General features: G+C 40.4%; 1 protein-coding gene across 1 annotated transcript in view; it reads left to right on the top strand.

Annotated features, from left to right (window-relative positions):
- The window catches only part of sfswap (splicing factor SWAP), a 108,900-nt gene that overhangs the window by 27,675 nt on the left and 55,933 nt on the right, over window positions 1-25,292 (top strand). Inside the window, exons 11-12 of the mRNA XM_083564042.1 lie at window positions 14,709-14,787; window positions 15,138-15,371. Of these exons, the coding sequence (XP_083420168.1) occupies window positions 14,709-14,787; window positions 15,138-15,371 (313 nt within the window). The remainder of the gene's footprint in view (window positions 1-14,708; window positions 14,788-15,137; window positions 15,372-25,292) is intronic.

The following is a 25,292-nucleotide window of genomic DNA, read 5'->3' as shown; positions in this document are numbered from 1 at the left end:
AAACGTATGTCGGGATAAACGTTCGTTCCCGTCATCGCTTAATGCACTCGCTCTAATACGTTAATGTGTTTCTTGACGTAAATCTTAGTTTCTATAGCGACAGCAGGCGGATGGAAGCTAAAAGGATTAGAAGTCATATAGAAGGAGGCGGATTAGTAGCAGTAATGGTGATAGTGGGTGAAACTGTAGTTCTAGTAGTAGCAGGAGTTGATACTACTCATATTGGCATTTGTAGCAATGGTTAGAATGCAAGAAACACCAGTAATAATCAAAATACTGGTTTCAATACCTAATTCTAGTAGGCGCAGTAGTAGTAGAATAGAGATTAGAGTAGACTTTATTTGTCACATATACATTACAGCACAGTGAAATTGGGGTCTGAGCGCAGGGTCAACCATGACACGGCCCCCTTCTGGTGCACAGAGGGTTAGGGGCTTGAACCCCAAGTTATCCGATCAGTAACCCAGCAGCTTATCCGCTGACCTACAAGAAGTAGTAGCAGTAGAAATAGCAGTATTACTAGTAATAGAAATGTGAGTCGTAGTAATATCAGTAGTCGTACTAATAATAATAATATGACTAGTAGAAATAGTAGCGTTAGTAATGTTCAGTAGTACTAGAAGTAGAAATAGTAGTACCGTATTTTCCGGACTATAACCAGCTATTTTTTCCCCACGTTTTGAACCCCGCGGCTTAAACAATGAAGCGGCTAATTAATGGATTTTTCCGTTTTTTTCCCGGTTTCACAAGCTTCATGCGGTACTGCATATGCATTGTATCCAGTGTAACATTGAAATGCCAGTGCATTATGAATAATGTATGTTGGTAGAACCTACTCAAGATATGGCTCAGAGCAGTGTAGTTGTACACACTTGTACAGTGCAATGACCTCCTGTACCTTTTTATGTACAGCAGAGCAGAAGTGAGTCTTCTGCCAAAGGAGCGCCACAGTTTCATCAGTAGGTCATGGAGGGGATGCTGTTTATTTTCTAGAATGGCTGCCGAGTGTTGCATCACTAGCTACGACGCTTCCTCCGCTGCATACTGCAGGAAAGAATGTAATAACAGGAACTAGCTGTTAAAAACACTTACAAATGCAGCCATCCTCCTACAGTCCCACTGTCTGACCCCAGGGCTTCGATTGCCAGGAGGCTGGGTTTAAGGTGAAGAGATTGCTGTAGGTAAAAGGTGATTTAGGGTCGCTATCTGACCCTATAACTAATTAGTTCTGTTTCCTGATGCGCCACAAAGGTCATGTCCGGATACAAAGCCCTAGTAGGACCATCACCTTGACTAGATATCAGACATTACATCCCGCAGCTTCTAAGCTTCCATTGAACACGAGGGAGTCGGAGCGTAAATGTGAACAGTTATATTAACCAGTTAACGAGACGAATCGACCGTCCTTTGTTTTAGAGCTCCATCGCAGCAGCAAACACGTTGGCTTTTATTTGTTGATCCTCCCATTTCCGAGGCTGTGATGTGACGGGTTCTTTTGTCCAGCAATTCTGCTTTGGTTCATTTCCTCCCATGTCCCCCGCCTTTTAAAGCTTAATCAGTGTAATTTGCTCTCCGCGTCTCTCCCCGCGCAAAATTGGACGTCTGGCTCGATTAAACCTCGCGTCAATAGAGTCGCGGTCGCGTTAGATACCCGTTTCATCAGACCACGCGCACCTTTTCAGTTCTGCCATCTTTTTCATGTCTTTATTCCGCAAGTAATTTCGCGGGCGTTTGAAGCTGGTTTGCGAGAACGAAGCTTCTTTCACGGGTTGATAAAACAGAACCGGGTTTTCTTCCATTCATGGGTGAAACTCTTATCGGTGAAATCACACTCTTTATAGCAGCCCTGTGTTGGGCGCCAAAACACACCATAGATTACAGAACAGATTGTGCTGATGTACTGATGCCAGTGCTGAAAGTGGCACCAGGAACATACAAGCAAATAGATTTGCTATGATTCTTTTAAATAATGTGTATGTTTATATAAGTATACGTATGTACAGTGAGAAAAATAAGTATTTGAACACCCTTCTATTTTGCAAGTTCTCCCACTTAGAAATCATGAAGGGGTCTGAAATGGTCATTGTAGGTGCATGTCCACTGTGAGAGACATAATCTAAAAAAAAAAAATCCAGAAATCACAATATATGATTTTTAAACTATTTATTTGTATGACACGGCTGCAAATAAGTATTTGAACACCTGTCTATCAGCTAGAATTCTGACACTTAAAGACCTGTTAGTCCGCCTTTAAAATGTCCACCTCCACTACATTTATTATCCTAATTTACATGCACCTGTTTGAGGTTGTTAGCTGCATAAAGACCCCTGTCCACCCCATACAATCAGTAAGAATCCAACTACTAACATGGCCAAGACCAAAGAGCTGTCCAAAGGCACTAGAGACAAAATTGTACACCTCCACAAGGCTGGAAAGGGCTACAGGGAAATTGCCAAGCAGCTTGGTGAAAAAAGGTCCACTGTTGGAGCAATAATTAGAAAATGGAAGAAGCTAAACATGACTGCCAATCTCCCTCAGACTGGGGCTCCATGCAAGATCGCACCTCGTGGGGTCTCAGTGATCCTAAGGAAGGTGAGAAATCAGCCCAGAACTACACGGGAGAAGCTGGTCAATGACCTGAAAAAAGCTGGGACCACCATTTCCAAGGTTACTGTTGGTAATACACTAAGACGTCATGGTTTGAAATCATGCATGGCACGGAAGGTTCCCCTGCTTAAACCAGCACATGTCCAGGCACGTCTTAAGTTTGCCAATGACCATTTGGATGATCCAGAGGAGTCATGGGAGAAAGTCATGTGGTCAGATGAGACCAAAATAGAACTTTTGGGTCATAATTCCACTAAACGTGTTTGGAGGAAGAAGAATGATGAGTACCATCCCAAGAACACCATCCCTACTGTGAAGCATGGGGGTGGTAGCATCATGCTTTGGGGTGTTTTTCTGCACATGGGACAGGGCGACTGCACTGTATTAAGGAGAGGATGACCGGGGCCATGTATTGTGAGATTTTGGGGAACAACCTCCTTCCCTCAGTTAGAGTATTGAAGATGGGTCGAGGCTGGGTCTTCCAACATGACAATGACCCGAAGCACACAGCCAGGATAACCAAGGCGTGGCTCTGTAAGAAGCATATCAAGGTTCTGGCATGGCCTAGCCAGTCTCCAGACCTAAACCTAATAGAGAATCTTTGGAGGGAGCTCAAACTCCGTGTTTCTCAGCGACAGGCCAGAAACCTGACTGATCTAGAGAAGATCTGTGTGGAGGAGTGGGCCAAAATCCCTCCTACAGTGTGTGCAAACCTGGTGAAAAACTACAGGAAACGTTTGACCTCTGTAATTGCAAACAAAGGCTACTGTACCAAATATTAACATTCACTTTCTCAGGTGTTCACATACTTATTTGCAGCTGTATCATACAAATAAATAGTTTAAAAATCATACATTGTGATTTCTGGATTTTTTTTTTTTAGATTATGTCTCTCACAGTGGACATGCACCTACGATGACAATTTCAGACCCCTCCATGATTTCTAAGTGGGAGAACTTGCAAAATAGCAGGGTGTTCAAATACTTATTTTCCTCACTGTATATGTGATGCATCGATTTAACATATTTGTATCATTAAAAATGTAATGTATTATTTAATTATAATTTGTGGGCAATATTTGATATTTCGATTGATTTCGCTTGATTGATTTTTCTCGCTAAATTGTTGCTCAAACTTGAATAATCCCAACACTACGAAGACGGAGGCGTGTCCCAAGAGTCACATAGACTACAGATTAACATGGCAGAGGCAGAGCTGTAACTTTCTCAAACAGAACAGGAGAAGAACATCTGGTTTTATTTTTATTTGTTTATTTTGTTTGCACTACAAAGGCCTGTTTGTTAAACAGCGCTGAATAGAATCGAACTGATAAAATCGCATCTTGTCGCGTCGGATTCGGTAGCTGCCTCATATGTAGCTTCAATGTATCATATTTTTGGCTATGCATCGAGATGCGAATCAAATCAGCTTTAGTTATAGAGTTTATACTTTTTTCCTGACTTTACTAACACCCTTGTAGGTAAAGGAGCATGAATCTCTGGAGTAGTATCTAGTATCTAGTGGAACGTCTTCCAGGAAGAATGGAGGTCATTAGAAAGGCAAATCGGGACTAGATGTCGAACGGGGTGTTCGAAAAGCACATAATAATTTTGTGTGTCCACACATGGTGTCCATATAGTGTGTTACTAATAATCTCAAGGTTATAGGGTTTCACCCAGTGAGCCTAGGATGACCCTTTTTCTACTTTCAGTAGTAGTAGTCATAGTATGTAGCAGTAGCACTTTCTATTACTTCTTACTACTCTTTTTTTCTTCTACTATTCCTCCTAGGGTTTGATTTAGTTTTCCAGAGTATGTTTTATTCCTGCTCTTTCTAACAAAAACTATTATCACTTCTACTCAGGATAGTTAATAGTCCTATGACTAATTCCCAAAACAACACCGACATGTAAACGTTTAATTTTTTTCCCCCTTATCCCCAGGCTTCTTTATATGAGCGTGAAATAGCTTTATTGTTTGCGTTCTCATTCGCACTCATCAATGAGCCGGAGGAAATAAAAATCCATTCAGAATTCGCGGTGTATCAGAAAAGTTTTCTGTGGGTTTGATAAAGAGAAGCGCCGCGAAGGACAAAGCGAGCCTTAAGCCAACATGGATTAGTTTACTGTGTACGGCCGAAACACATTTCCGCTCTTCTCATTACTGACGAACACAATGATGCGAATCGGTACAGGTTTCTTGACTTTGAACGTGTGATTGCATCCAAGTGTCCTGAGCTGCGTTTACACTTGCAGATCGGATCGGTCAAATAGGACACGATACGCTTACGCTTGGCAACATCAACTCTCGTTTTTATCTGTATGTTTTTTCCGCACAATTCTGCAGAAAAGGGCCCAGAGTCGACCCAGGGGGGTGGGTTTTCTTTTTCTAAACCATTTTCAGTCATGGGACATTTTTAGAAATCCTGCGAACGAGGAAGATCAGGAGGCTGCGATTAGTAATAAGGTGGATAGTTTCCGCAAAATTATCGCTGTATTTGCGATGTACTCCGCCCTCGATTGAACCGCAAAACCGGACGGCGGTAGAAAGGAGGCGGGGTTTTGCGTGGGGTCGGCCTGCGAATGCAGACACGACAGCTGGATGGCGTTTACCTAACACCGAGTTCCGATCACAATGCGTCCTCCACTTTCTTTGGAACAGGACACGCTTATCAGGACACTTGTCTTTTCAACGCATATTTGGACAACATCCGTATACAGTCATGTTGATACCAAGTGTAAACGCAGCCCTAGATATGATTTTCCACCGAGGTGGTAGAAAGAACTTCCCTAGATGTTCATACAGGGGAGTCCCTGGTTATCTTTAAGTGACTGTCAAAGACCTTCCTCTTCCTGAAACACTTGAATTAGCACTTTACAAGTTTGCTTTGTAAAAATCAAGAGTTATTGTCTGATTTTATATTAGGTTTGTAATCCGGTGTACGAGTGTGGATTTATTCATCGCTAGAGACTCGAAGCACTTTTGTACGTCGCTCTTTACACGGGCTAAATGCTAAATGCCGCAAATGTAAATTTGATATCAGGATATAGATTTTCTTTCTGAACCCCCAGCCCTGCAGTTCTGTTTACAAACACTTGGCTTATGGAGAGTGAATATGAATGCGCTATTCATTCGTCACAGTATTTAAGGCTGCTCGTGTGCAACTTTGAAGAACATTGATTGAAATTTTCATTGAGTAAAAATCGATTTATATTTGACACCATGGTAATTACCGTGACCCGGAGAATTATGCAGGTCATAAAACTTTGTACTTTCTTTTAATTGCAGTTTGATATGGGTTTCAATACCAAACCCTCACCTGCTCTCAGTAGTGGAACTTTCATGCTTTTTGATTATACACATTATTATTATTATTTTTATTTATTTTTTTTTATATATAAATGTGTCCATTTGGGAATTACCAAAAGAATTAAAAGAATAGGTGCTCTCGAAAGAGTCTTACAATAAACGTGTCCTTTTTTTCTAATGTCAAATCCACTGGAATATACAGGCACATTTTTCTTTAGGGTTTTTTTTATGCTTGGAAATTAGATTTATTAGTTTTTTATTTATTTTTTTTATAATTTTTGTGTGTGTATATATACATAGCAGCGATTTTTTTTTTTTTTTTTTGTTTATTATTTTTTTTTTTTTAAGCTACATATATACATTTTTTATTTTTTTTTTTATATGGGGAAGAAAACACACTTGAAATTGTTTCATAATTAATGTCTAATTAACATGGATATCCAGGCACACTGGTCATTATTGCTTTTATTACCCTATTTTTTGTTATATATAAATGTGTTTGGGAATCAACAAAAAAATACACACTATACAAAGGGTCTTCAGTGACTCTTCCCTCACGTAAATATCCGGGCACGTTTGCTTTTATTGATTTTATTTTTCAAAGGCTTGGAAACCAGTATTTTTTTTTTTTTAATGAATCCTTCAAATGTACATGAAAGAAAAAAAATCAGTAGTGTATCAGATCAGTCTGACCTACTTTCTTTTTCTTTCTCTTTAAAAATGGCTGTAAAGTGATTTGTTTTGACTTCTGAGAACATGCAGAAATGCAGGAAAGGCACAAGACGAAGACCAGCATCAGTCCATAACGTCTTAGGCAATAGAGTTTCAGAAAAAACACACACCAGTTCGGGTTTAATACCCAGATGTCTCTTTATTAACTATTCCAGAGTCATAAACAAGCAATTAGTTGAGGCTTCTGGTCAAAGATTCTCCACTAGGAGACCTTTTTCCTCTCCTTTTCGTTACACTGTTCTTGATGGCTCTTCCGGTTCTAATGAAGCATTTGTTGATGAAGTAGTGTGCAGACTGCTTTCTCGGTTGCATCATTAATCTTCCCTGCAATAAATAATCAAGCTGTCGGGAAGCTTCCAGTCTCTTAATAAATCATCTTGTTTTTTTTTCCGGTTTTGTACGATCGAGACTCGTGAGGTTTGGCCCAAGTGAAATGCCCTGTCTAGTGGCTTTTAATGGAAAATGTTATGCATATGTTTCAAGGCTGATCCATATATTTTAGAGTAGTAAATGTGCAGCTTGTATAGCAGTAAAAAAAAAAAAAAAAAAAAAGTCAGTCAACATACAGCCATAATTAATTATTATAATTACTAAATAGCTGGCAATAAAAGTGAGTACACCCTAAGTGAACATGCCAAAACTGTGTCTGCAGTGTCAAGATCTCAAAATCTTGAGTGTGAGCACCATTGATATCCAGCACTGTCTTAATACTCCTGGGCATGGAATTCACCAGAGCTGCACAGGTTGTTGCTGGGATCCTCTTCCACTCCTCTATAACGACATCACGGAGCTGCTGGATGTTAGACAGGTGGCGCTTCTCCTCCTTCGGCTTCTCCTCCTTCCCCCCCCCCCCCCCCCCCCCACAGTTGCTCAATAGGGTTCGGGTCTGGAGACATACATGGCCTTCACCTTCTATGAATCACTGCATCACTCTGTATTTTAATTGTTCCTATTTGAGATGGATTTCCGCATATACGGTTCAATCGGGGACGTATCGACAGGACAGGAGTAAACCTCGCGTGCACACTTCCGTCAGCAAACGAGCAAATGCAAACGCACAAAACTTATTAAATGTGACTTGAACCGAGCGCCCGAGACGCTCGTGCCGCCGCCGAGCTCGTTATTTACGCCGCTAGTTCTGCTCTGTTACAAAAGCCTGCGAATCGCAACACACACGCACTTAGCCGTACTTGACCAGATGCGGATTAAAACCGCTGAGATAGGCCTCGAACCAACATTCCCCTCAACATTGAACCCACTTTTTTTTTTTTTTTTTTTTTTTATGAATATGGAGGTATTACAGACCTACTACTACTGAATATGGCCGTTTTTTACTAGGACTGTTTCACTGATGTTGCCAGTTCCTCTAGGATATTCTGAAGCTTTATTTTCGTGCTGTGGGTTGCAAAGGGGCAATTTCTGGAAACTTTCAATGGGAACTTCAGTTGGGGAATTTTGGAAATATTCCAAGTTGGAAACGTGCAAGAAATGTATGGGAATAAATTAGAAATTTGTGGCAATTTATTTAAACTGTATCATATACGAACATATAAACCTTTTGATTGGACATGAGCGGACATGCATGCAAACAAATACAGATAAAAAAAAAAGGCATTTCTGTCTTCGATCTAATGGTTAGTATAATTTTGTTGCGCGACAGCTCGCACACACAGGAGGTTTCAGACATAAGCGTATGTAGCATTCATGTAATTCTACGTTATTTTGTGTGCAGGATTCAAGAAATGAGGCGTGTTATGTTATGGAACAATGCACTGTGCGTGTAGGGGCGTGGCCTCAGTCACCGTGCAGCAGGTGTGCTGTGTGCACGTCATTTGAATTCAACTGAAATCGCATTCAATCTGGTTGTTTTAACCGAGATTATCCTGCATTTAAGTTCTCTGGTATATAGGCTAAACTGCTATTTTGTAAAATTCCCAGTTTATTCCTGTAAATTTCTGTGGAAATTTTCCAGTCTTGCAAATTTTGCAACCCTAGTTGTGGGTCATTTCCTAACAGAATCTGGCAGATTTGACTACTACTATGTGGCTCTTCACGTGCTGTTTGGGAACCGTGGAGGCGGGAGGCAGGATTTTGAAAACTCTATAGGGCCTCTTTAGTTTTATCGTTCACATATATCTCTATATACACACACACACACATCGCTCTGTACTGCTCAGCTTCCGCTTTTCCCTTTCACGCCTTTCTGTCTACAGAGCTTGTATGAGTTTCCTCAGATTTTTCTGGTTTCCTCAAACTGCCTAAAATATGCAAATAGGTCAGATAGTGTGAATGTTCAAGATGGACATGTATGCAGTGAATTTTTGAACATCCAGTTCCATTTTTAAGTACCGATGATGATATTCACTTGTCTGGGTTTGTGATCCACTAAATTCTGGAGTGTGTTGTAGAGATTTGGGCTTATTTCGGTGTAAGTAAAGTCAGGTACTGATGAAGGTGAGGTGAGGAGGCCTGGAGTGAAGGAGCTGCCAGGCAGGAAAAAAACAGGAAGGCCAACGAGGAGGTTTATTAATTAGGTGAGGGGATTTTTGAAAGAGGGGTGGGTGTATGGGTGGTATGGAGACGGACGATCCGCTGTGGTGCCTTCTAAAGGGAGCAAGAAGAAAAATCTTTCCACAGAAACAGTTTTTTTTTTTTTTTTTAGTGGTGGCAAAAAAAAAAAAAAAAAAACATTAATCAACCCAAATGCATCTGATGGGGTTCTGTAAATAGTGTTGTGTATATACTTTACTTTCAGCCCCAAACCAAATCAAATCGCAAATGAGGTCTCTACTCTACTCTACTCTACTGTGCTTTCTTTTCTTTTCTTTCTTTTTAAAACACCACCAGCTGCTGATCAAATCAAATCTCAGCTTTCATACCGTGGCAACAATTTAGATAAGAAGAAAAGCAAGAAAAACAAATCGGAACATTGTTCATCTACAGAAGCCAGTGAGCTGTGAGTGTCGTGACTCACTCGGTGTCCTTCTTCACCCCCCCCCCCCCTTTCCTCCCCTCTGCTTTTTAATTACTGCTCGATTCTGTTCTCACAATATTTCACCTCAGGAAAGTGCCAGTGTTGCAGTGTCACTTAAACTAGATTCAAAAAACAAGGAAATAATATTATTATGCTTGAAGTCTGAGGGAAGGTACAAATTTATTTGAAATATGAAAACTGTACAATACCACTGGTATCAGAAATTCATGTTCCTTCTTTATAGGATTGTCTCGTTCTTGGTCTCTCCGAGTATCTCAGAATAATGAAGGTCACACTTGGATTTTGACATTTATCCCAGGACGAGTGACGCGCGCACACGCCGTGGATCCTCCGAAAAGACGTGGTTCTGTTCGACAGCAGAACGTGACAGATTTGTGTACCGCTTAATACGGGCTTTCAGTGTGAGAGCGAGTAAGTGAGAAGGAAGGAAGCAGAAAGAGGTGGCGTATGAATGTCAGACACGGAGTGTATGGAGTGAGTGAGAGTGACTGAGGGAAGTGAGACATAGCGGGGATGCGAAAGAGAAGGTGAGCAAAAAAAAAAAAAGAGAGAGATGTTGAGATTCTGAAAGAGAAACCAAAGAGAGAGCGACTGAGATCATGAAAGATGGACCAAGTGAGAGAGACGGCTAGGGGAAGACGGACAATGAACTCAGTGGAGAGTGGAGAGAGGAGAGGAGAGAGAGAGAGAGAGAGAGAGAGAGAGAGAGATCATGAAAAGAGAGTGGGGCAGAGTGATACTGGGGAGAGAAAGACTGAGATCATAAAACAGAGAGTGAGATTCAGAATAAAAGACATCATAAAACAGCAAGAGAGTAAGACCGAACGGAAGAGTCAGACAGAATGAAAGACTGGGGGGGGGGGAGAGAGTGAGAGAGAGAGAGTGAGAGAGATCATAATAGAGAGAGAGAGACAGACAGACAGACAGACAGAATGGAATCTCCATCTCAGAGAATAAAAGACGAGAGAGAAAGAAAGAGAGAGAGACTGAGATCCTGAAAGAGAATGAGACAGTGTCTGAAGAGTGAAGGAGAGAAGTGAGACATAAAGGGAGTGAAATCGTGAAAGAGTGAGACAGAGAATAAAGACTGGGACCATAAACGAGAGGTTTTTTTTATTCATTAAACAGGATTTTTTAGAGGGGTTGAGTTTCATACTGCCTACAGATCAATACTCTCTATATCTGTTTCTCTCTCTTTCCCTTTTTCTTTCTCTCTTTTCGACTTTCTCTTTCTGTCTTACACTCTTTGGGTTGAAGTACCTTCATTCATTATGCATAGGATTATTATGGGTTTTAGTCCAATACTGCCTGCAGATAAATACTCTGTCTGTCTGTCTGTCTGTCTGTCTGTCTCTCTGTCTCTTTTTCTGAAAACATACTATATATTATATCTATATTTATATTTCTAAAGTAGGTATTATAACTTTTATAATTTCATCCTTAATTTTCAAGCACTTATTTTATTTTTAATATTAATACAGAAATCTGTAAAAAAAAAAAAAATTAAAATAAAAACTTCCACAAGAGGGCGTCTGATCATTCATTTCAGGGAATAAAAAAAGAACTAGAGGAAGAATTGCGTGTAAATCGGAGTTGGATTGTAGAAGTGGTGTTAAAGTGCTGCTGTTTTGTAAGTGTGGGTTGGAAGTCGATCAGCACACAGCCTGCTGAAATAGACTTCGAAACAGTGGGTGGCAGGAAGCGTGCAGCTTTTAAAGTGGACGACTTTCGGCGCACGTCAAACATCAATTAACGTGTCGGTGTTTCTTCGGATTTGGCCGAACAGCCTTGTCTTACTCTTACTTCACTTGTTCGAACGAGCGACATGGTCCGAAGAGTTCCAGCATTGTACTTTATCAGTTGTTTAGATAATGGACCTTCAAATCCCAGAACCGCCAAGCTACCGCTCCCAGGGCCCCTGAGCAAGGCACTCAACCCTCAGCATCTCCGTTGTGATTGTAATTTGCTTTGGGCCATGTCTACACGTAAAAGTTCCAATACGGTTTGGCCTTTTGTCCACACTGAGATGGCATTTTCATTCATTTATGAAATTTTTTGAAAACAAAGTGAATAAAATTGGAAAAACGTGGTTTGGACTTAGAAAATGGAGGCTTTCGAAAACGATGAAGCATCTTTGGTAAAGGTGACGGTGTCTTTTCTTTGACAGTTCAAAAGAGGCGGAAAGTAAATAAATGCCAGCAGGCGTGGCCTGGTGGAGCAGGGTGGGGTTGGTGCTGGTGGAGCAGGGTAGGGGAGCGTGGCCTGGTGGAGCAGGTTGGGGTTGGGGGAGGTGCTGGTGGAGCAGGGTAGGGGAGCGTGGCCTGGTGGAGCAGGTTGGGGTTGGGGGAGGTGCTGGTGGAGCAGGGTAGGGGAGCGTGGCCTGGTGGAGCAGGTTGGGGTTGGGGGAGGTGCTGGTGGAGCAGGGTAGGGGAGCGTGGCCTGGTGGAGCAGGTTGGGGTTGGGGGAGGTGCTGGTGGAGCAGGGTAGGGGAGCGTGGCCTGGTGGAGCAGGTTGGGGTTGGGGGAGGTGCTGGTGGAGCAGGGTAGGGGAGCGTGGCCTGGTGGAGTAGGGTGGGGTTGGGGGAGGTGCTGGTGGAGCAGGGTAGGGGAGCGTGGCCTGGTGGAGCAGGTTCGGGTTGGGGGGGGTGCTGGTGGAGCAGGGTAGGGGAGTGTGGCCTGGTGGAGCAGGGTGGGGTTGGTGAAGGTTTTCCTTTTTTTGCTTTTTTTTATTTTTTGCTTTTTTTTTTTTTATTACTGCTTTTGTTCTTTTAATTTTTTGTCATAGTTTGTGTTCTGCATCTCCTTGTTTTATCTTTTTCTTTTCTTCTTTGTTTGTTCGTGTTCTTTTTCGCTTCTTGCTCTTCTCTTTTCTCCCTTTTCCTCTTTTTGTCCATTTTTCTTCTTCTCCTTTATCTCGCTTAACCATTTCCATCCTTACGCAAATCTTTATACTTCCTTTAGGATGTATGTGAGCTAAAAAAAAATATGCAACGTAATATGGCATTAATGCACTTTTAATGACTTGCTCAGAAAATCCACTGAAAAGTGGAACGAAATAAAAGGCAGAACCAAACGATCAGCAGCTCTAAAGTGCCTCTGTAATTCTCAGCAGTTAAATCGCTTTCCTTCTACTGTAAGTCGTCGAAGAAAGTATTTCCTTATCTTTTTTTTTTTTGTTGTTTTTTAGTCGTGACCCATCGCATTATAACATCTCTGTATCCGCGGCGGCATTTCTTTTATATGAAACCGTTCCGATTAGTGACATAACTGCTGACTCACGCTCTCCTGCCTCCTACTCTGTAGGTCTCTCCAGCGCTCTTTCTTCACAACCTTGCGCAAAGTTCAGCAACTGGAGGCACAATTCACGATGTTGGACCACACAAGTTAACGGCCGCTTGGCATTTATACCTGTCGCTTACGAATCAGTCGAACGGCCTTGCGCATGTTTTTCTCTCGCGTTCACACGAGCGATTACGCAACAGCCGTCCGCGCGAATTGACCAGAAAAGGGATATTTATCCGCCGCTCAGACCAGGCGGGGAGGAAACGGTGGGACTTACGTAAACCCTGAATCAGAACCGAATGAAGGAACATGTCTGGGAGAAAATTATCCCTTATTTCGAGTTGAACCATGAATTTAATACAGTGTGGTGTTTAACGTGCACCAGTGGCATGTGGACGGCGGGATAAAGAAGAAATCTAGGGACATTGGACAAAGCAGGACATTGCAGGGCATGTTGATATTTAGAGGGCCAAACCATGGTGTCTCTTCTTCTTGTTTCCCTTCTTCTTCTTCTTCTTCTTCTTCTGTTGCTGATGCTGCTCCCTTTTCACCTGTGTTTTTCTTTTGCCCCCTCGTGTCTTGTTCTTTTTCTCCTTCTTTGTCTTCTTGTTTTTTTTTCTTGTTCCCTTTTTAATTTCTTCTTCTTCATATTGTTCCTTATCCTTTCCACATCTTCCATGTCTTTCCCTTCTTTTCCTTTTGTTTTCTCCTATTCTTCATTTTGCTTTTTCTTGTTCCTCTTCTTCATCGTTCTGTTCTTCTTACTCTTTTTCCTCTTCCTTTTTATTTTTGTTTTTCTTCCACTATTCTTTCCCTCTTTTTTTCTCTTTCCTTCATCATCTTGTTTTTCTTCTTATATGTCTTGTTGTTCTTGTTCTTTTGCTTCTTTTTCTTTTGGTTTTTATTCTTCCCATTTTGCTTCTCTTCTTCCTTTCCTTGTTTTTGCTTTTTCTTGTTCTCCTTGTTGTCCTTTTTCCTCTTCTTTTTGTTCTCGTTCCCTACTACGTCTTCTTGTTTCTCCTCTTAATGTTTCTTATTTTTTTTGTCTTTTTATTTCTCTCTGTTTCAAATTTTTCCTCTTCTTTGTCTTTTTCTTCTTAAACTTCTTGTACTACTTGTTGTTTCCTCTTTATTTTTATTCTCTTTGCACATCTTCCTTTATTGTTTTTTCTTCTTTCTCCTGTTTGTCTTCTTCTTGTTCTTCTACTTTTTCTTTGTCTTCTTTTTATTCCCCTTCAGAGGTATTTAAAGTATTTGTGCAACAATGGTTGTTAATGACTACTATTTATTTTCTCTCTCAAATGTAAAAAGATGTAAAGGAAGAAAGGGTGCCATCTTTATTGGAAGCACCTTTAACAGGAGCATTTACATTTATGGTATTTGGCAGATCAAATTCTCATTCATACAGCTGAGCAGTTAAGGAGGTTGCGGTTAAGATAAAGTTGATTCTGCAAATGTGAACAGAACGTTTGTCAATACCGTGTCCAAAATATTAGTTCCAGAACTGTTGCATAAAAGCAGTATTGTACTCGCAGTCATACAAATTTTGTATCTCGGCTTTGTGCTTAAACCACCCCCAAAGCCATGAAGATATTGAGTAAAGCCTCGCTCTTGCTTATGCTTTAGGCTTCATTATAAAAGCAGCCTTACAATGGAATCCTTGCGACTAGTCACAGACTGTTTTTGTATCGAGCATGCAGTTATTTGTGCCGCGTGATTTTATTTTTTATTTTTTTTGCAGATGGATTGCATGACTCTTGTGCTGTTTTTATTCTCTTTTTTAGGGCTCTGCAGTCCACAAGGACGACAGCACTGCAAACTGTTCCTCTGAAAAGCAGTCTAATGAGGGCAAACTCATTAAAGGTATGGTTGGGTCATTGTGTCTCTATGAATTTGAGCTCTGGGACCAAGTAGTCAGAAAGAAATTAAATATGTAAAAAAAAAAAGGAAAACCACATTGCAGCAATTAGTCTTCTAATCATTGTTGCTCCTGAAAGTGGTGAGCCGGGAATCGTGGTGCAGTGATTTCACTCGTTCTGGTGTCTCCAGGCCCTAATGATCCTGTCTTCAACCCTAATGACCATCAGCACTAGATGAATTTCCTGCCCTGGGAGGAAGGGGTGGGGGTGATGGTGGCTGGGTTAATGTCTATAACAAAGTGAAACAGATCAGAATTGGCTTCCGACCTCTGCTTGTCTTGTTTTTCCCCTCAGCGTCGTTTGCCCCCATCTGCTTTGCTATCAAGTCCAAAGAGAACGACATGCTGCCTCTGGAAAAGAACCGCGTACGTTTGGACGACGACTCTGACGAGGACAAGGGGAAAGAGGAAGGGCAGGGGGGGGTGGAGCCGAACATGACTCGGGTGGAGCAACACAGTGAGGGTCCTCCTCTACCGCCTGAGGAGAAAAAGCCTCCTTTGTCACAGGAAGAGCTGGAGGCCAAGCAAGGTGGTGTGACCGCAAAGCAGTTTTCTTTTTTTTCTAGTTTGGGCAAAAATAAAATGTCTGTCTATTATTCATACTACAATTCTTTTAAAGCAGTGCTATGAATTGGTGCAACTCAAACTTCGGAACACTATACAGAGAAGCATGGTGGTGGAAGCTTTGCTCTGAGAAACAGGGTAGGGTTCAGGGCAAGATGGGTGGATATAAGCATTTATTTCTCCCAACACCAATCTTAGGTGTATGAGCTAATAAAAAGAAAGTGGGCAGGACTAAATACATTTACATTCATGGCATTTGGCAGTCGCCCTTTTCCAGAGTGTCTTACAACCAGTGGTGAAGTACACAAACCAATGAATTAAAGTAGAAATGTATTTAAGTATCTAAAATACTATGATTTATTATGGCTATAATGTTCCTATTATGATTTTTTTGATCACGAAACTCTTTGTTTAATCAATTCAGTTTATGTGAAAAGACTTTCAGCACATCAGTCTATTAATAGAATGATATTAATGATGCAAACACTGACATCTTTTACTAACATCATGAGCCCAAAACCGTCCTTTCAGCAACTTAAAATAAAAAAGATCACGCAGGTAAGGCCATGGGTTTTGAGGCAAATCAGAGTCAGGAGTTTCTTCCATCAATTGTTCTGCTTGTTACGTTTTTATCCGCTCCTAAATAAAAAGGAACGACTTTATCGCAAAATATAGTTGAGTAAAAATATATATTTTAAATTTAGTGGAGTTTACAGTAAAAGTCTCGCCAAATGGAAATACTTCAGAAACGTAAAAAAATACACGAAAAAAAGCTGCACAAATACAGTAACAAATTACATTTACGCACAAGGAGCCAACAGTGGCAGCTTGCCGGTGCTTGAAATTGTGACCTTCCGATCCAATGCCTAAACCACTGAACTGCCACCTAAATATAAAATAGCGATTACATTCCTGAAAAAAAAATTCTTATAGTCCAAAGATATTTCCCGTTTAGAAATATTAGAACATTCAGTAATATACAGCATGTTGCACTTAGCATGTTGCAATAGCATCAAAATATCATTTAAAAGGGACGCAGTGTGAGTACCAGGCTGCTTCTGGTACCAGTGCAACAGCACCGACAGCTGTGTAATGTTGGAATGAAGCCTTCCATGGGGTAGTAAACTCAGATCGGAGTATAATATGTTTGCGGTCTTAATTGACATTTTACGTAAAGTATTTGCTCGACCGCGTTTTCAGTTCGCGTATCCAGCAGCCCATGTGTTTGGAAATCCCTCAACTGCTTCCGCTCCACAATTGTCTGACACATGTCGCACATTACCCAGCACATTTCCCTCTAATCTGTCGACATAATGGGGTGTAAACTGCACGAACAAACGCAGACGAGCAGCACCTCGTATCCGGATTCCTATACCTTCATAAAAAAAAGTCTGCAAAATAACAGACAAGTAGGAATTTATATTTTCTTAACAGTAGTTCATTAACATGGAAATGAAGCATGGAATATAAGTTTTTAGAATGGTTTTGTAGATTATTGTAAATAAATGCCTTTCACCCCAAATTTGATTGAGGAACACCAGAGACTCTACTAAAGCTAAGTAATATTTAAACACTAGCTAGCATAAAAGCTCTTTTATGGATTGTTGTATCAGTTGTCAATTGATTTGATACGCCTGTAATGGGAATTTGTCATAATTACGGCTTATATTACCCAATTTGGAATGAACATTTCGTTGTAATCAAACCGAATTCCCTCCTCGGAAATAGATGTTTCTTCATATGAATCAGGGTGAAACACAATTATTATTTTTTATTTTTTTTAGGAAACTGCTTTTTATTCGTTACTACGATCTGGAAGTAACCTGTACAGCAGTGAAATTTTGTTAGCTAACAGCTTGGGTTTTTTTGTTTTGTTTTGTTACATTCTTTCCTGGTGGATTTAAACCATATTAACCAGCCATTGGGAAGTTGCTAGTTGATATTCGATGTAGTTGAGAACACAGTATTCAAAAGCACTTAGCTATACAAAACAGCAGGAATTGAAATAATAGCATAAAATAAATCACCCCTAACCCTCTCTTTGTAGGGACACATTAGCAAAATAGTATGGAACCAGTACCGATCATGTAATCTTGAAAACGTTGTTCAAAATGTAACCGTAAACACACTTATTATCACATTTCAGCTTTTCTTTGTGTTATTTCTATACATTATGCTTTACATGGGTCCAGCCAAATGTGGTTCTTTCTCAAACTGTTCCCACTAATTTTGTTCCCCAGGCTGTTTTTTGGGAAGGTGACCATACCTTCTAGTGGGTTATAACCATAGTAAACTATTGGGACATTGCCATTAGGGTTGCACAAGCCAGTGCACTCCTATTGCCGGTCCCAAGCCCGGATAAATGGGGAGGGTTGCATTAGAAAGGGCATCCAGTGTAAAAACATGCCAAATCGAACATGCGGCTCTCGAATACGGATTATCCGCTGTGGCGACCCCTAATGGGAGAAGCCGAAAGAAAGTTTTACACTACTGGGACATTGACTTCCAACCTTGTGTGTTTTTTCCCCAAACTGTTCCCACAAAGTTGGAGTTTCACACTTGTAATGGCAAAGCATCCAATGGCATCCGATACATTTTCCCTTCACTTGAACTACGAGACCCAAACCTGTTTCAGGATGACAATGTCCTGCACACGCTCCGAACTCCTTGATTTTTACATTGTTTGGATTCAAAGATCTTGAGTAGCCTGCTCTCGCGCTCTGGCCTCAACCCTATTAAACACCTTTGGAATGAATTGGAACACTGACTGCACCCCAGGCCTCCTCACCTCGCCGTACCTCACCTATCAGTAGGTATCAGACTTTGTAACACCGTCGAGGCTGGATGAGCGACAAATCTCTCCCCAAGCACACTCCAAAATCTAGTGGAACATCTCTGAAGAGTGGAGGGATTTATAACAGTAAATGGGGACTAAATGTGGGCTGGGATTTCCAAAAAATAAAGAGTAAAAAGAGAGTAAAGAAAAGAACTCTCGGCGTACTCAAAAACCAGACTGAAATCATTTGTTGGTCTGCCTCGGATAAAGCAGATGAAACAGCAGCACTTTTCAGGTGTTTGTTCATGTTGTGTGGAGGAAAAAAAAGGATCATTTTGAGACGAGGCGTATAACACAGGTTTCTTCACCTACCCTATAGTTTTGGGCTCCACACAGTTTACTTGGAAGGAGGAAATTGGGGATAAATTTGCGGTGCTCGCCAGAATCTTCAGCAATCAGCGATCCCAAAACTGTAATTCAGTGAAAATGCCTCACTTGGTGTTGAAGAGAAGAGTCTGGAAGCTACCATGAATGATGCAACGTAGCACTGTCGGCGTAATTGCTGTCCGGGACTTGACCACTTTCAAGCCTTGATTTCGGTTTTTTTTTTTTTTTTTTTTTTTTTTTTTCCTCTTCTCATTCATTCAGGTGTGATTTCATGCTTTTTTCTGACCAGGAAGTTATATGAGCTTAATGTCAATTCTTTAATCATAGACAGAGCTTTTCTCAGAGGGATAAGAAAGTGTACATGGAGGTCATAAAGCCTTATTTTGCTTTGCATTGAATTTCTGTTCTCAGAAAAGGACTGTGGTGATTTAGAACTAACTGGAAACCTACTGCCGTTTAATTTAGCTGCACTGAACCATACTGAAATAATTAATCAGCATCATATAGAGCAATCAGGGACTTTATTTAACACACTCTCTCTCTCTCTCTCTCTCTCTCTCTCTCTCTCTCTCTCTCTCTCTATCTATCTATCTCTTATTCGTACATACAGTATAGGACAAAATTGTTTGGACACCTGACCATCAGATTCATATGCCATTATTGAAAAATCCCATTTCACATTTAGTCCCCATTTGCTGTTCGAATAACACACAAGCATATATAATATACATATATTTATCTCTATATCAATCATCTGTTCACTTAAAGCAACTAAATCAGATCTTCTTTCCGAAGTTTTTTTAGGGCTGCAACGAACAAGTATCTTGATAATCGGATAATCGGACGATAATTAATTAATTAATTGGTTGATCGTAACTTGAAATGAGATGTTTTGCTTATAAAACCCAAATTCTATATAAAACTATATACAACCCAAATTCAAGGTATTTATGTATAAAAGTGTACTATAACAAATGCAAAAGCAACATATCGAGTTCAACTGGCTTTCATTTTTACAGTAGCTGTTTGTTGAGTACATGGGAAATTTCTCCTTGGGAAAAAAAAAATTCACTCATGCTGGGTTGTTTCTTTCTAGAAAAAAACAAAACACCGAATTTGAGTATGCAAGATGAAGCAATTTGTGTAAATCACCATTCGTATTGTTTTTAATGATGATTGCAGATGGCAAGTTGACAACCATGCTTAGAAAAATCTATATAAAATACAAATACAATATTGTTTTTGCAGTTTCTGTTATAAACAATACGCAGACATATCGTTATAGATGTAAGCATCTAGAATATATTATTACTTCGATGATATATTATATACGATGTCTCGAGCGAGCCGATCGCGCACCCTGATGCTCGCGAGTCAGAACAGATCCAGTGCGACTGTCTTGAAGTTAACAAACAGTTTACACAATAGCACTTTATTAAACAGTACAATTTTCACATAATTAGGATTATACAATTTTTGCTCACCCCGTTACACCAGTGTGTTGTTTTTTTTTGTTTTTTTTCCACATGCTCGTGCATCACTGTGGTACAGCCATCCCACACAATCTCAGCTTTGAATAACTTGCAGGTTGCAGTCTTCTTTGTTGCATTTAATGCTTTGGATGACTTTTTCCTGCTGCCGGTTGACCCTGTACTCTCCGCCCTTTTGCGAGGAACTGTTACCCTGCCGTCACTCTAACCGGTAACCTGAGCAGCCTAACTAATCAGTTGACAATGAATTTAATTATCAAATATTATATTTTATCGATTAGTTCTTGCAGCCCTGTACATATTCAACCCATTTGCTCCATTTCCCCCGAAACACATCCTTCTTTAAATTAACAAAATAAAAAAAACAATCTTTTCCGTCATGTAAATCTCCATGGTCACATCTATCCAGTTGTGATCGAATATATCTAGAGTTGCTGACCTGCTTTTCGACATGTCCTCCTTGCCCGACAATGCATTTAATAAAACGTCAGCGCGTGCTCTTGATGCCCGTGATCAGACCATCAGCGTGAGTGATTTATGTTCATCCTGTTTAATCAAGGGAAAGTTTATATCAGGGTTAAGGGATGGGAAGGACACGTTGATGGACGTTTTACTCTCCACAGAATGAGCCATGCTTGTCATTCGTGGAGTCTGCTTTTGAGATTAGGTCCTGTTTGAGCTTCTGTAGGCTAATGCGTAGCATGTTTCAATGACAAATTCTCTCTAGCGAATGAGGTATTTTTTTTAGCTTTTCATTTATGTAAAAAAGTGTGGGCGCAAAAACACGGTAATAAGGTACAGCGCCTGTCAAAAGTTCTGGGAACACCTAGTCTTTGATCGTTTTTTGAGACACACGAGTGTTCCTTTTATTTATACGCAACAAACTAAGATAAAGGAGAAAGAATTAGATGGTGAATACCTGGTTCTATGGAGAATCCAAATGTGACATTTTTGGCTCTAACAGAAGGACGTCTGTAAGATAGAGAACAGGAGAGATGATGCTAGCAGACTGCCTCACCCCCACAAACATGGAGGTGGATACTTGATGGTTTGGGGTTGTTTTGTAGCAGGAAAGCTTGGAGATCATTCTGGGTGAAAGGAACTAACATGACTACCAGTCCATACTTCAGCGCCATTCAATTCCATCCGGACTGGAGCTAATTGAAACTTCACCATATGGTTGGATGGACTGTTATCTATCATTGGAATAGCCTGCCCAGTTACCAAATCTTATTGAACTGCTCTGGGATTAACTGGATCACAAGGTCAGAAGAAAATTCCAAATAGTGAAGAACGCCTTCGGCAAGTTTTCCAAGGGCCATGGTTTCCAAACCTGCCAGATTATTTCAGTGACCAAATATGAAAGAGACAAGTCTTGCTTTAGTAACTCTCTTAATAGCTCTGTTGGATTAGTCTTGCTGAAAAATCCTCATTTGGATTGAGATTCCAGGACATTGCTTTCTGAGGCTCTTTGGTGTATCTTTATGTGGTGCTCTTGCTCTCCACAAGCTTCTCTTACACTCTAGAACAATCTGTGATTGAAGATTTGTTTGTATCTCTGTTTCCTCAACCTTAAACGAAGATTCCTAGTTCCTGCTGAAAGAACACATCCCAAGAGTAGGATGCAGCCACCACCGGGCTTTACTTCAACGACTGTTAAACAAGTCACCTGACAATCATGGCAACTTTTAGATATCCACCTCAGGTACTGGCTTCAAGGATTGGGTACAAATCTTTCCTTGTGGAAGACACAGTGACCGTTGCTACGCTTAGAACTGTGATTATAGCGCTTTGATGACAGCCCCTTGTGTCAGCGCGCATTCATCAAGCATAAATTAGCCGCGGCTTTCAATCACACTGTAAAACCGAGCAGCTGTGAGCATCTCGAAATCCACACGACAGACAAAATAACACCAGATTGGAAATAATTGGACAGATTTTTTTTAACAGGGTGTTAAGAATATAAAGCTGCTTTTTTTTTATTTATTTTTGCCGGTTTGGTTTGTGGTGTCTCAACTGTGTCAAGATATCGATTGCATCACTACATTTAGTGTGTGTGTGTGTGTATATATGTGGGTTCAATGATATCGTATTAGAGTATTTCTAAAAGTGCATAAGATTTTCTCACCGTTTTTTTTTGTAGAACAAGTCGTTTTTTTTTAACCTGAACTGACTTCCATTATGTGGTTCAGATTGTAAATTGTTGGCTAAAGAAACGTGAGGCCCGTTAGACTACAAAAAGCCTAGACTTCATACAGCGAATACCGCATGGGGAGCGTGGAATAGACGGCAGTACAGTTCGGTCAGCGGCATTCTGGGATACTCCATGTGGATATCGGTTGGTTTGAAGCGTCCTATTCTGTATCGATTGGCTGTAAAAGGATCACAGAGCCCTGGTGTGATTATCGGCGCCAGGATTGAGCAAAGAGCACTTTTTCCGTTCTCGTGACTCTTTTCAGAGCTTTTGCACTACTTCCCAAATACAAGAGGGTTTTTACTTTTCTCAGGACTGCTTCAGCAAACTCGACTACAGACATCAGTGCTGTCTGACATACTGTAACTTCTTGATGTGGGATTTGGGAAAATATTCTCCAAAAAATGAAGAATAAACAAAAATAGACAGGTAGTGTTAAAAGTGAGACGTAAGCATTGCAGATGGATGCTTGGTCTGCCAAGGAACACTGTTGTGCCTGGAACACTGTTGTCTGCCATCTTGCTTAACGTCTCTGGACTGGCCCGCGACGTGTGCACCGCCCATCAGCAGTCACGACTGCGTGTAGTACCGTCAGCGCCTATTTTTTATACCTGTAAAAGAATGCCCCATGTGTAACACAGATCTCCAAAAACTCTGGTCAAGAAAAACCTGGCAGCTTTAAGACCGAGGAGATTTGCATAATTTGAATTGGAAGCCTCCAAATTTAATTAGCCCAATCTGAACAGGAAGCTTAGAAACTTTCATTTGCATAATCTGAATGGGAAAAGCAGGAAAACCATCAGCTCTCTGTATTTGCATACCTTTGTAATATTTTATGCACATTTCCTTGATTTTTCATTAATTTTAAAGCATGTGCATATGTATATAATCCCCCCCCATACTGTAGTACCTTTTTTAAAAAGTTTTTTTTTTCTTCCTTCTTGACTCGAGTTATAAACCTGTCTTATTTAATTGTACTATTTAAAAAAAAATTATGTATTTCAGTGAAATATGCACAAATACTTTCACATATATAGTTAAACATTTTTTTTTACTAGATGCTAGATCCGAGGGACACCCCCCAATTCCATTTAGCATTTCGAATTGGTTCAGATGTTTCGTTCGTCCCAGATCTTGCTCCAGCTTTTATCATGCTCTATTTGCAAAACCGAGGAGCATAAGTCACTTTGAAAAGTTTGTTATATATATTATAAATGATAAAAATGCAGCACGTTGTCAGAATCTTGGAGTCCTAGATGAAGACGGAACGTACCACTGCGCACCAGGCGTCTTCCAAAATAACTGTCCTTTTGTCATTTTCTTTTTGTCCAGGAGATCTTAAGGAGCTCTACTACTGCTCAGGAAAACAGTATACACTTTACTGTGACTGTAAATATGTCATATGCACACCGTTCCGTCCAGCTGAGCACGGCGAGCAGACGGGTCGTCTTTCGTCTCAGCTTATTTGAAAAGGTCATCCAATCTTCCGACTAGATAACACCTTTCCACAAGACAGCGTCGCTTCGGCTGAGCTCCACAAATTACCTTATCCCTAATAGTGTTTGTTCTCCACCGCCATGCAAGCCATGTGATACTCGAGAACCCGTGCTGGATCTGGTTAGCAGTCTCACACAGGTATCACGCAAGCCTCACCAGGTGGAACTATAAATAGGGCGGACCATTGATTGATCAAACAGTTAGAAGGGAGACCTGATTAATGTCTTCAGCTGAAATTGCTTCTCTACCGGCAGAGAAATCCACAGCAGTAGGCAAGACTAATCCGACAGAGCCATTAGGAAGAGTCAGAAAGATCAGAATCAACATAGACAAAGGTGATGGAGACTAGTCTTGCTTCAGTAATCGCAGCTAAATGTGGTTCTTTCATATATAGAGCCAAATTATTTCGGTAACATTCACACAAGGTTTGGAAACCTTACGTTTTGTCATGATCCTTGGTAGTGTTTGAAATAGTTATTATTTTCTCTCAGATTTTCTTTTGGCTCTATATATATATATATATATATATATATATATATATATATATATATATATATATATATATATATATATATATATATATATATATATATAGTACAGACCAAATGTTTGGACACACCTTCTCATTCAAAGAGTTTTCTTTATTTTCATGACTATGAAAATTGTAGATTCACACTGAAGGCATCAAAAAAATGAATTAGCACGTGGAATTATATATGGAATTATATACATAACAAAAAAGTGTGAAACAACTGAAAAATGTCATATTCTAGGTTCTTCAAAGTAGCCACCTTTTGCTTTGATTACTGCTTTGCACACTCTTGGCATTCTCTTGATGAGCTTCAAGAGGTAGTCACCTGAAATGGTCTTCCAACAGTCTTGAAGGAGTTCCCCAAGAGATGCTTGGCACTTGTTGGCCCTTTTGCCTTCACTCTGCGGTCCAGCTCACCCCTAAACCATCTCGATTGGGTTCAGGTCCGGTGACTGTGGAGGCCAGGTCATCTGGCACAGCACCCCATCACTCTCCTTTTTGGTCAAATAGCCCTTGATGCCTTCAGTGTGAATCTACAATTTTTATAGTCATGAAAATAAAGAAAACTTTTTTGAATGAGAAGGTGTGTCCAAACTTTTGGTCTGTACTGTATATATTAGTTCCTTTTATGGCCTACATTCTGTTCTGTCAAATTCATTGATGGATAATTAGATGTTCTCCTGGTACATGGACTGACGGGTTACCTGTATGAGGTGGGCCAGTTATTGATGAAGGCTTTGAATGTCGTATCATTATATATGTGATACAGATGGTTGTGCCAAAATTTCAATATACTGTACCAAAAGAGGGAAAAAACAATCAATAACATTGTTTATAATTTTAGCTAAAGCTCCTGTATAGTACCTGATCCCAAATTTTGCCCAAAAATCTGCTGGAGTAGGATAAAGTTACTGTAATGGCATGATATTGTGTCTACAAAGAGTTAGCAAGTTAGCAAGGCTGATGTTTTGCTACAAGATAATACACCAGTCAAAATTGTTACGTTTAAA

The sequence above is a fragment of the Silurus aristotelis genome (assembly GCF_946808225.1).
Source record: "Silurus aristotelis genome assembly, chromosome: 16".
NCBI lineage: Eukaryota > Metazoa > Chordata > Actinopteri > Siluriformes > Siluridae > Silurus > Silurus aristotelis.
This window is presented reverse-complemented; position numbering and strand designations above follow the sequence as displayed.